The sequence below is a fragment of the Melampsora larici-populina genome (genome assembly GCF_000204055.1).
Source record: "Melampsora larici-populina 98AG31 unplaced genomic scaffold MELLAscaffold_24, whole genome shotgun sequence".
Lineage (NCBI taxonomy): Eukaryota > Fungi > Basidiomycota > Pucciniomycetes > Pucciniales > Melampsoraceae > Melampsora > Melampsora laricis-populina.
Window position 1 is genome coordinate 557,384 of NW_006768788.1, and position 13,010 is coordinate 570,393.

The following is a 13,010-nucleotide window of genomic DNA, read 5'->3' on the forward strand; positions in this document are numbered from 1 at the left end:
AGGGCCAAGAGACAGCCCGCTCGACACACTAGCGGACATATCCAGCTAGGCGGCGATGATTATTTTGGTGGCGATTGGTAATGGACACAGAGACATAAATACCGTCTATCCTCGAAGGATCAACATTTAAATTGAGCTAAAACGCTTCAAGGCCAAGTGCACCACTTCTATTGTCGCTTACAATTATGCAGATAGACTTCCTTGTTTTTCCGGAAACGGTTCCTCTTCATCGCCTCGGTTTCACTCATTTTCCATGCCAGACCATCATTTGTTTCTGTTCACTGATCTGCTTTCCAATGATGTTGGCCTTATACTGATTTCAAGGTGAAATACTCATCATTGTTGTACAATACCGTTTGTTCGCCAGATTTCTTCTTTCAATGTCCTTGTTTAATGTGTCTGCGAGCTTTTTTGACTCATATATTTATCAATCGCGCCGGAATTCATACCTTCATGATAGCGTCGGAATTTGTAAACCTATATCAAAGATGCCTTTGCTGTTAACATAAGAGACCAAATTGACAAAGATTGCAGCATATTCACCTCTATGTGAAAGTCTTCCCACCGTTCTCCATCCTGGATTTTATAGGAGAGAGACCCCCGGGAAAGAGGTGTGCGCACTTGATGCTTAGCTAAATGACAGTGATTCGGTTCAAGACCGATGTGTATTGGCGATAGGACATAAAACTGATTGGTGCGCCAAATCCGGTTAGCTTGTGAGGATGCAACTTCCCCAACCCCATGATGCTTCAAACAGGGTGAGATTATGAAATTATATCTGGGCTATCAGGAAACGATGTTTGCCTGAAAGGTCCGTGGTGAGGTTCATGATGCTGGTACGTACCGCACGTGTCATGAGGGTGAGATTTTGCGCAAAACCAACTTTGCCCATCAAAGTTTCGTATTAGCGATACAGGGCCTCACGCTGATGCGATAGGAAGTCGGAAGGCTTGCAATCAAAAGACGCATCCAGATCAGCCGGACCACGGCAGTCAGACTCCCGGCGCATCGTGACATACTCTTACTATTAACTCCTTTGCTTCGCCACCCTTGCTATCAAATCGGTCGAAGTAAGTAATCGGTTCGTTCGTGTAATCGACGAGAGCTCTTTGTATCTCGTCATCACAAGGAGTGTGAAAAAGTAGTACTCGCGAAGGATGAGCTTGCAAGACTTACGGATATCATACTTCCAGCTGCATCACCAGTCCACCCTCAGCCTTCTCTGGTATCTCTTTTTGACTAACATAACACCTGACCGAGTTCACGCCCATAGAAGAGATGATCGCGTGTTCAATTTCACCTAACAGTGGACAAATGCAAGTTGATAGCTGCCATCACCTCCAGCCCCCGACAAATTAAGCGTTGTCTGGTTTAAGTCAGGTTATTTTCACCTCCAATCATCTACTCCTTTGCTTGATCATTCCTTCCAATTCTTTGTTCCTTCACTTGAATATTTTTCTACTCCAAAATCATACAAACAATTTTCGATTTCGGATCTCAAAAAGATTTTAGGCATCACTCAAAAACTATTTTCTTTCGCTACATAAACTTGAAGAATACCCTCAATTTCTTTTTGAAAGATCAAGTCATTAAATCTTTGACTGGATGAGATACCATTCTAGTATGGTAAATTCACGATTAGCTACTTCAAGATCATCATTAGAAAGAAATATTTTAATACTACTAAGATTGACGCAAAACGTCCAATCGGTTCCAAATCCAGCACTAAATCCACTATACGTAAACCCAGTAGGAGTTTCAGGACTTCAGATCGCACCTACACCTCTTCCCACCATCGCACCAACATTAACACAAATCCAGTATGTCGTAGTACCTACGACAGTGACTTTTCAAGCTTCCGCGACAATGGTAGTAGGTGCCAGTGGAGCCGGGCCTACCGCTTCACCCTCAAGTACTTCACGGCCCTCGCACCACGATCCTAATTCAAATGAATGGGAACTTCCAAAAGACTTCACCCTTGATGATCTTGCCGTCCAACGTTGGAGCTGGGGAAGGGATGATAACGTCGAAGTCTTACCTTCGTTGCCCGTGGTGTCAGCTTTGGAAAATACTGGAAGACCAACTATGAACGTAGGAAACGTAATTCAAGTCAGATATCCAGAGGGATCTATCAATCCAGCTAACCGAGAAGCCCCACAAGGAGGAATGGGTTTCTATGCTTCACCACGTCAGTTTGGTTATTTTCTTTATGTTGACGAGCTGAAAGTGCTCATATTCATTGAACTTCTTCACATCTTCCTATAAAAAAACTACTTCTCAATCTGAAAACTTCAAACAGTGAATATATCCCACGCCACAAACGTGACATTTTCTTATAGCGTGTTCTTCCCTCTTGATTTTGATTTTGTCAAAGGTGGAAAATTACCAGGATTATATGGTGGTAAGACAGGATGTTCAGGTGGAGCTAACTCTGACAATTGTTTTAGTACTCGTCTAATGGTAAGTGAATCCTGATTCACTCAAATTCTTTTCAAAAAAAATAAGAAGTTTACTATTATTGAAAAATTAATCATGATCTTGCTTCTAATAGTTCCGAGAGGGTGGGATGGGAGAATTATATCTTTATGCACCTAAGAAGAAGCAAGGTCCGAATGTTTGCAAGATCCCACCAAAATCATATTGTAATGCAGAATATGGTTATTCTATAGGTAGAGGAGCTTGGAAATTTGTTCCAGGTAGTTGGACAGATGTACGTCAAGATATTTGGCTTAATACTGATGGTTTACCCAATGGTGGTTTCAACGTTTGGGTCAATGGGAATCTGGTCATCTCAGCTCATGATGCATATTACAGAAATGACGACAAACCTGGGCCACAATCAAAGCCTCATGGTACACTTCATCCTACGATTGTCAATGACCCAATCCTAGCTACTCCAACTCCGGAACCTTTCCTCGACCCAGCTTCTGCGTTCGGTATCATGCCTTCAGTTTTTGGTGTTCTGCCTCCCGCCCCGACCGGATTGTTTAGGGGTCTGATTCTACGTCGAGATGATGGTCAATCAATTCCTAGAAGCGCACCTCCTCAGATCTACGCTGAGACTGTACCACAAGTTCAAGATGTGTACAACAGCACAACTTATGTCACACCTCTCACCGCCTCGAATGACACATCAGACTCATCAGGACCTACTAGTCGTTATCTAGGCGATTTTCCTGGATTAGGTTATGCACCAGGTTACGCCACTTTATCAAGCGAGACACTTCAACAAACCCCCCAATCAGGAAGCAATTACTTGCTCACTTCGGCTCTTTCACCTACTTTAGCATTAAGTTCAGTGATTCCAACTGGTATACCACAAATCGGAATCAATCAACCTGTCTCATCAGATTTACTTACTAGTCTTTTAAACCTAAAGTTGCGAAAAGTCTTGAACCCTACCAACACTTTACCAGCCAAGTTTATTGGAATCATGGGTGATACTTTCTTTGGTGGACATGATCCATCTTGGGCATCACCTAAAGAACAATATACTTACTTTAACTCATTTAAACTTGTCATCAACTCTTTTGAGACAAGGTAATCTAAACACTTTTCAATTCTTTAATCTTTGCTTTGTTTTGTTTAATCCTAATTTCATTTTGTTTTTCAGTTGTATAGCTTATAATGTGCTTTCTCACACCGTAGACCCTTTTCTTTGATATGATGATGATCCATTTTTTTGAAATTTTCTAAACTATAATATGATCACTTCAAGTTCGTCCGTAAACCCATTTAATAATCCAACAACAAACTTAATACTTCCGAATCATACTAATTTATCTTCTTGTAATAGTATTCTCATACCCTTTATCAATATATATTTTTTTCTTTGGAGGGCACTTTGTGTAATATTTTTCGTTTTTTTTGTCAATTCTGTGTTTGGAACAAGAGAAATGATAACAAAGCTAATCACCAGGTCGATGATTTGCAAGCTAATCTTTACATAATCAAATGAGAGCTACAACAAAACCTTTGATCTTTAAACATCTAGTCAATATTTCCCCTCACATCCAAGTCCTCTTTATCTAACCTCAATTCTGGAACTGGAACCCAAAGACAGTTCAGCCAACACTAACAAGGAACCGTTGTCTATGTTACCTTTCAAAGTACTTTGAGTTTCATTTAACCTCAAGTTCAACTCAAAAGTTTCTTGAAATTATAATACCAAACCTATCCAACCAAAGCTAAATAAAAAAAACACATCAAATTCAACCACTTCAAAAATTCAATACTTTTATATATGTATCAAATGATGAGGCCAAAAAAGAAAATCAAATTTCAAAATCAACCTAACACAAAAAGACCAATCAGTGTACAATGCAAACAGAAAAAAAAAACTTAAAATTATAAAACTCAACAATATTCAGTAAAGAAAAACAAAACAATACATAAATGTAAAAGTCAAAGAGAAAAAGAAATCCAACATTTTCTTCTTCTTAGTCTTATAACTTGCTCTTCTTAAGAAATTTAAACTTTCAAAGATATTTTTAAACTATTCTTCTCTTTAAAAAGAAAAAAAAAGAAAACACCTTTTTCTATATATTTTTTTTTTATTTGTCAAACAATGAAAACTTGAAAACTTGAAATCAAATCAAATCAAAATACAAACGATTATATAATGATCATGGAAGATAGAAGATGAATGATGGATGATATGAATAAGAAAGAATCAAAGATAGAAACCAAAAAAAAAGAAACGAAATGAAAAGAATCATGAAAACTTTGAAATTCATTAAACTTTCAAATCAAAAAAAAAATTCCCACCAAAGAAAAAAACCAAACATATATATGAGCGTACCAAGTGATTTGTTACAAGGATGAAAGATTGGGAGAAAGAAAAAGGAAAAAGGAAAAAGGAAAAGAAGGCAAAGAAGACTTGAGATGTCAAATGAGATTCGAAAAAAATGTCAAGTGAAAATCATTTAAACATTCCTAATCTTTTTTTCAATTCACTAACACTTCCAAATGCTTCAGGTTGATCACTATGGGTTTCTCCTCCGCCTCCTCCATTTATAGAGGATGATAAAGGATGATGTGAAGCTTTAGGTGCTGAAGTCGTCGTCATAGCTCTTCTAGTAGGTGGTGGTGGTGGTGCTCTTTTACCTGTACTAGCACTACTATTAGGTAACCCAAGTTTGGCAATCGATGGTGTATGTCGAACCATAGGTAGAGTAGCTGATTGATGTGGTCTAAGTGCTGCAGCTTCTGATTCATCTTCTTCTTCCTGTTCTTCTTCTTCTTCCTCTTCTTCTGGATCTGCAAACGTATCTGATGTCTCTGGGATCAAAAACTTATGCGCATTATGAACCGTTTCATCGGCTACACAATATGCTGATGGAAACATTCCAGTCTCGCCTGTCGCTTCATTTGTCCCGATGAACCATTCAGCATTGACTTCAGATGTGACTTTCACTCGATCTCCTACTTCTAATTCTAGTTCATCTCCCGCTGTTGCTGAATAAGCCCATTTGGCTTTCAAGACCTTTGTAGCTGGTTTTGAAGGAGCTGTCGAAGATCTTCTCATACCAGGACTAGAGGAAGGGACTTGTTGCTGTTTGAGTACATTCGAAGAACGTCGTTTCGCAGGTGGGTCATGTTTAGGTGAGAGAGATTCTTCAGAATTAGAGGCTGGTGGCATGCCTGGAATCCTGACCCCGCCGTACCGAGGTGGAGAAACGACTTTTTCCCTGATCGAAGAATCACGGGTCACAGGATTTGGACGGGTTGGTTTGACAGACGCTTTTGATTTTCGACGTTGAGGTTCATAATCCTCTTCATCTTCAGGTTCTTCTTGTTCGTCTGATGCTGGTAATTGATCTTCTTCTTCTTCTTGGTCACTTGATAGTCCTTGATTTTTTGCATTGTTACGAACAGCTGGTCGTGCCGTTTTGCTATTGATCGAAGGTTTCGCGGCTGGTGCTGGTTCGGCTCCAAAGGTATGAGCAGTGACCTTTTTACGACCAGCACATTTAAGAGCATTTCTGTAGTCAAATGTGAGATGAACAATCAATAAATGATCATCAAGCAAAGTCAAGAAGAAAACGATGGAAAAACATCACTCAACTGATCTACCCAATGACGTCTAAGATCATCCATAATCTTTTTCTGTTCATCAATCCAAGCCGATTCGATTTCCAAAAACTTTGATAAAGCCGTAAGTTGTTCACTCTCAGCATCTTGAATTCCAATAGCTCTCTCTTGAACTTCTTCACTCGTTTCTTCATATCGATTCTTGGCTACTCTCAAATCATCTTCTAAATCTCGTTTTTCCTTTTTCGATTTCTGTACTTTAGCTAACATCGCATCATAGGTTAATCTACGTGAATCTAATTTTTTCCTTTGGGTTGTATATTCTGACATTTGTGCAATCGATTTTTCTAATGAACTTAACCATCCTGAATTTAATTGATCTGTATAATTTGCTGTGACATTGGCTAATTGTTGTTGAGCTTTTCCAAACGCGACCAATGCTTGACCTTCAAAAAATATCGAAATCAGAAACAAGATCAGTTCGATCAAGATTTCAAAAATCTATATATGAGATGGTATGATAGTTTTAAGATACTCAAATCACATACCAAATGCACTATCATTTCCAAATTCATCACCATGATTGGCAAAGACTAAACCTAAGGCATCAGCCGGTAAAACTTTACCAGTTTCTGTACCTTCCGCTTCGATTTTCTTAGTCAGATGTTTTGAATACTCCTTCGAAACACTGTATATCCGATCTACACCTGCTTTACGTAATTCGACATCTTGTTCTAAGGATTGAAAGTCTACAGAATTCAACCGACAAAAACACGCGATAAGTTAACAAGATGAGTTTGGTTTCATGGATCAAGATTGAAATCGGATTGGGTTTCAAATCACCTTCACTTAATCTATTCAAGAAAAGAAAAAAAGTTCAAAGAAATTAGATATTTCATCATCAAAACTTCGATCATGAAGATGATAGAGATATCCAACTTACTCTGTCTTTTGTTGACCACCTAATTTTTCACCAGTCCACTATTTGATTCCAAGAACAAAAAACTAAATCAATATCTCATATGATCTTCAAAGCGTTGTTCAGAATCAGTAGAATGAAGTTTACCTGTTTAAGTTTTCCAATCCGTTTATTGACCTTCATGATTGGAAGTAGATTGAAAGTTGATCAAGTGAGATTGTATGATTTGATAAAATGACAGATTTGATGGAAGATGGTAAGGTTTAAGATTAAAGTGAAAGAAAGAAAGTGATGGTCAATGAGAATATCACTTCTGGTTTTGAATGATGGTGTAGTAGGTTGGTGGTGTGTTGACTGTTCTTGTGTGTAAGTAAATTGAGAATGTGATATGTAAATTAAATAGTTTTACTAGTGTTAAATTCAAATTCGGTAGGAGGAGAGGATGACTGTACTGTGAACTCTAAAACTCAACCAACTCAAGAGGATGAGTGAAGGTGATGAGCTAATACTTCGGATTGGCTATTCAATCCAATCCTCATCCTCATCAAAGCTCATCCAAGCCCTTTTATATGTCTTCCTTTCTCAGTCTCTCTTTACTACCTCATGAAAAACTTTGATCTCTTGGTCGTCATCTCACTTTCCTGAAAAACCTGACTACAGTTTATCTAACTCAAAGTTTTTTTCGAATAAAGATACTCATAATCTCTAAGCTTCTCAAAATTCAGTCAAATACTTATCAAAGGGTCTACTTTTCTTTATGAACAAATCCAAAATGTATAAATCTCATGGTGTGTTGTAATCTTTCTTGCATACATATTTATCCTTCTTGAATCTTTCTTGGTCTACATCCGGGTTTTCTTGGGTCAAATTCTGGATTGACCAATTTCCTGAAACTCCCGATCATGGGAGCTTGTACGACCGATTATGTATGTACCGAACTCAGTGAAACTTAAAACTCAATCGATCATCAGGATTCAGGATTGAGCGAAACTGATGGTCCCTTTCTTTCTTCAACTGCGTATGTACCCTTAGTTACATACACACACTTGACTTCTCGAACCCTTTTGTGGTTTGTAAATTGAATATGGTGTACAATTCATTTTTCACCCTTTCATGATTCTATGATTCTATGAAGTAGGTGCGCTGAATACTTGAGCATTTTAAATACATCCGAGATGATTCGGAAAGGACTTGTCTGTTAATTCAATAAACTTTGGCTAACTTAGCCCGCCAAGTTTGATAGACTCTGTCGGGAGATGTTGAATCCATACATGAGCTTCTTCTCCTAAACCATACACTACGGTCCAAACTTTAAGGGCAAATATGTCTTCAAAACACCCTCAGTATTTATTGAGAAATTCACGACGGTTGTGTGTAAATCTAAACAGCGCCCATGGTTTTACAGATGAAAAATTTATGTAATGAGCGTCTCTTTGATTGAATCACTGAAATCTTGGTGGTAATCAAGCAAATAGCGGGGTTCAAGTTGACCAGAGTGTCTAAAGTTTTGAGTACATTGGCCTCCCAACCTTTCAAAGTTTCTTTGTTCTTGTCTTTTTGCATATTGTGCTTCTCAGGAATGGCTTCTTCCACGTATTTTTTTGAAAAAAATGAACAAGATTAAGCAGAATTTTGATGTAAGGACACCTATTCTTTGGTCATCTTCCAACTTGAACCAACCTAATAGAGAAAAACAGAATTTGACGAACAAAGACAAAAAATCCTGATGTTTTTTTAAAATCTTAAGAAATCCTGTGATTGGTTTACAAAATCATCGAATCGACCATAATCCAACGCTGCCTTGATTACCTGTTTCTCTATTCCTCATATCTGAATGTGAGTGATGATGTTTAGAGCCGAGTGAAATCAGATTTGATGATTCAGATCATGACGTGGGTTTGCTATATATGCGTCATGATCAGTCCAATGACCTCATTCAATTTCTTTTACTAGAAAACCATTAAAAACCATCAAAAACCAAAGTTGACTTGAAAACCGTCTCAAAGTTTTTACCAATTCACTGCAATCCAATTATCTATTACAAATATTTCCTCCTAAAACCTGTTTACCCACAAGCCCTTTCCAAAAACAAAGCTTTCTTCAGTTAAATAATTCTTAATCATCATGACAACTGATCCAGAAGCTAGGTTTTATATTGATGTGAACGCATTACAAGAATTAGTTTAGTCGATTCTTCATCTCTATCTTCCTCTGATGAATTCCATTTTCTTAATCTTTTTGGTTTTGGTTGGTTTTCTTGAGTTCAATAGGGAATCTCAGCTCAAGATATTAAAAAATTAAAGGATGGTGGATTTGCTACTATCAAGAGTGTTTTAAATGCTTCTAGAAAACAATTAACATCACTTAAAGTAACTTGGAATTCCTAATTATCTGTATTGCGATAAATCTAGTTGAACTTGTTTACCTTTTGTTTTTTCTTTAGGGAATCAGTGAGATCAAAGTTGATAAAATCAAAGATTCTGCTTCTAAACTTTCGGGTCCAATGTTCAAAACTGGTAAGTCTTCAAACCTTTGACTTCTTAATCTCTGGCTTTCTAACCTTGAATGAAAAAAATCATCTATCAGGTTCGGATTTACTACTTGATCGTGATAAAGTGGTAATGCTCACAACTGGAAGTAAAGCGTTAGACGGAATGTTAGGTGGAGGGATTCAAAGTCAATCAATCACTGAAGGTAATTTCTTTGATTCCTTTTATGATGCCTTTTCAGAAGGTAAAAGAGTTTATCAGACTGACTTATGCAAACCTTCTTTCAGTTTATGGAGAATTCAGGTATGTTCAAAGTCATAATCGTCAAATATTTTATCACTGATTGTTTCCATTTCCTTTAAAAATCTAAATGAAAGATGTGGTAAAACACAACTATGTCATACGCTTTGCCTAACAGCACAATTACCAGTTGAAATGGGCGGCGGGGCTGGAAAAGTAAGTATTGGAAGCGTGATGATGAAGAGATATAGATTTCTAGACTTTCTGACACGCGTGTTTTCATAGGTAGCATATATAGATACTGAAGGTACTTTTCGTCCTGAAAGGATAAGAGCTATTGCTGAGAGATTCAGTATGGATCCTGATGCGTCACTCGAGAACATTATCGTTGGAAGAGCTGCGAACAGTGAACATCGTAAGTTATTCTTCTCTGGTTGAACTATTCATAGGAATATATTGAACTTTGAATAGAAAATACTGATGAACCTCATCCATCGTATATCAGAGATGGATTTAATTGTTCATTTAGCTGCCAAATTTGCTGAAGATGGTGACTTTAAGCTTTTGGTAATTCTTTGGTCTCCTTCTTAGACTTGGGTAGATTCTCAAAACTGACCAAACGTTTTTTTTCTCTTCTTCAGATTGTTGATTCTATCTTAGCACTCTTTCGGGTTGATTATTCAGGTCGTGGAGAGCTTTCTGAACGTCAACAGAAGTTAAATCAAATGTTGGCTAGACTAACACGGATTTCGGAAGAGTTCAATATATGTTAGTGATCTGACTATTATCTTGTTCCATTCTCAACTTCTCCAGTATGAAGTCTTAATGAAGTGACTGGGTCCTTACATTATGCTCGACTCGCCAAAAAAATATTCATAGGTATTTTCCTAACAAATCAAGTGCAATCAGACCCAGGCGCTGCAAGTATGTTCTCAGGCGCAGATAAGAAACCAGTAGGAGGTCATGTCTTAGCACACGCTTCTTCTACCCGAATCTCCCTAAGAAAAGGTAGAGGCGATGAAAGAGTTGCAAAACTTTGTGATAGTCCAGACAGTTGAGTTAAGAGATAATACATTTAGTTTTTTTGAGTTGTACTGAATGTTTTCAAACGTTTGAATTTTTTTTAGTGCCGGAAGGAGAAGCAAGTTATAAGATCACAGTTGGAGGCATTGAAGATTGTTGAAGTTTCGTTTCAGTTTTGAATTTTACCTAATATATGTGACTTAACCATCCTTGTAAAAAAAGATTACGAACATTTTAGTTATTTTTTGATAATTAGCAGAAGAGCTTTCAAATGACAGAATAAAAAGACATTTATCTGGAATAATCCTATCCAAAGTTATTTCCATAAACATCTCACTTTCGAATTGAAATTCTTTTGAACCTTGAAGGCTTGCTGATCAGATCAGGATGGGTTCGTTTCATTAACTTGTGATGGCCAGATTTTTTTCGAAAAACCTTAGTCAGACATGGGAATCAACGCATAATAAACTTGAGAGTATGAGGGTACGGAATAATTTTGAGATGAAGAAGCGATTTGTAACTTGATCATTGTCTTCTCACTCTCTTTCACTTTGATTACTTTTCGGGTTTTACTTTGTGACCATATGTCAATTGAACTCACAATTTTCAAATCAGTCTTGAAAAAGATATCGAGAACTTTTGGAACTTTTTCTATCTTTCTGACAAAACAGGGCAAAAGAAAGACAGAAGATCAAATTTGGTGTAAAAATGAAATGAATTTTTTCTTAGAAGTCTACCTTTCATTCATTTCATAGTCGAAAATCCACAGTCACCAAATAACAAAAGAAAACAGTCGAAGAGAACGAAAATCGGGAATAGGTAAACAAAAACATACAGATCTAGAGGCCTTTCTGCCTTGGGGGAATTCTATAGTTGATGGAATTTGTTTTGGTATTTGCGAGGAGAACGAAAAGACTCAGAACTGAAGACAAGCAAGGTATGAAGAAAGTCGTGTATTGAGCTAAACAAAGATATAAGGAAAGACAAAGTTTTTGGTATGGATAAGTCTTGCGGTTCACCACACCTACAGAGCTGTACAGGAAGACCTAAGGATCCATCATCCCCTGAGCCCGGTTTGAAAGCCAGAGACGTAAGAATCGAATCATTATAGCGTAAAGCTTTCGTTTCCAATCATGACGTTGATAGGACCCACGAATGGGCTGATGGACGGGTTCACAGCATAACTCATTTTAGAGATATGAGCGGATATCTTGAGAGTACTACAGCAATCACTAAAAGCCTGTTCTTCTGCATTTAACTGCTTAGATTTAGATGGGACCACAAAGATTGAAAGTCGAATGGATTTAAGTTCTGGCCAAGAATGTGAAACGTATTCAGTCATTTCATTCCAATCGAATGTAGCCGTCGATTCAAGATTAAGTAACTTGATCTTTCGACAATTCTTATATTTCGAAATCGTATCTTCACAACCTGGTCCCAAGATAAAAAGAGTTTCTAACTTTGGTAAATGAAAGTAAACTTCATCAACCCAATCTTCATCAGATTCTTCTGCTTCATCTCGATCTAGATAACTAGTACAGAGATAAAGGGTTTCCAAGTTAGGTGCGATATGTTCGAGAAACGGTCTCATCTCACGAAGAGCTAGATTAGGACATTGAAAGATATATAAGTCTTTGAGTGTTTGAGTCCAAGGATAGTCTAGAAAAGATAGATCGAGAGCTGTGATATCAGAGATTCGTAATTTATTAAGACCCAAACGTGAAAGGTTCCATCCTAATGTCATCTTTGGATTAGTTTTTAAAGGAGATGTGAAACCTGAAACGTTTAAACTTTCAAGTAAAGGTAATTGATTCAAGAGAGCTGCTAAACATTCTTCTGGTAATCGATTTGGACGTTTGTTTTCGAAATTCATGGATTTCACATTACGTAAGTTTTGAGCAAACCGAATTAGATTAGCCACTAATTGAGTTAATTCATCTGAATCTAAAGATTCGCCTTCCAAAGCAGAAGCATCGAATGAGATTGTACGAATGTTTGGACAAAGACTTAAGATTTTTATGATCGTTTGAGCCGAAAAGGGTTTGATGGGACGTTTCCAAGAATGTTGAGGATCCATACGACCAATGATATTAGAAGAGAATGAAAGAGTTTGTTCAGGTGGATGGGTTTCTGATGATGATGATGAACTTCGAGAACTTGATGTAGTACAATCAGGTGATAATCTCATGGTAATCTCTTGTACGAATTCACCGTGTTTTGGTAAGATGGTTTCAGTCCAAAAAGAAATTGGAATAGAGTATCGAGTTGGAAAGACTAGTTTCTAAAAAAAAAAATTAACCAATCCA

The 13,010-nt window shown here is 37.4% G+C and overlaps 3 protein-coding genes across 3 annotated transcripts; 1 reads left to right on the plus strand and 2 right to left on the minus strand.

Annotated features, from left to right (window-relative positions):
* Positions 1 to 1,623: 1,623 nt before the first annotated feature.
* MELLADRAFT_64138 (family 14 polysaccharide lyase) lies at positions 1,624 to 3,544 on the plus strand (the record flags this gene model as incomplete). The annotated part of the gene is made up of 3 exons (XM_007411212.1): positions 1,624 to 2,188; positions 2,300 to 2,460; positions 2,552 to 3,544. 3 exons carry the CDS (start codon positions 1,624 to 1,626, stop codon positions 3,542 to 3,544), a joined length of 1,719 nt encoding a protein of 572 aa, XP_007411274.1.
* A 1,840-nt stretch (positions 3,545 to 5,384) lies between these two features.
* MELLADRAFT_48813 (uncharacterized protein) lies at positions 5,385 to 7,375 on the minus strand (the record flags this gene model as incomplete). The annotated part of the gene is made up of 6 exons (XM_007411328.1): positions 5,385 to 5,984; positions 6,068 to 6,479; positions 6,582 to 6,782; positions 6,877 to 6,887; positions 6,977 to 7,014; positions 7,100 to 7,375. Coding segments are annotated over 6 exons (1,296 nt in total), but the record flags the coding sequence as incomplete, so codon positions are not given.
* Positions 7,376 to 11,403: 4,028 nt separating this feature from the next.
* On the minus strand, positions 11,404 to 12,113 carry MELLADRAFT_72142 (uncharacterized protein; the record flags this gene model as incomplete). The annotated part of the gene is made up of 1 exon (XM_007411327.1): positions 11,404 to 12,113. One exon carries the CDS (start codon positions 12,044 to 12,046, stop codon positions 11,810 to 11,812), a length of 237 nt encoding a protein of 78 aa, XP_007411389.1.
* Positions 12,114 to 13,010: the final 897 nt, after the last annotated feature.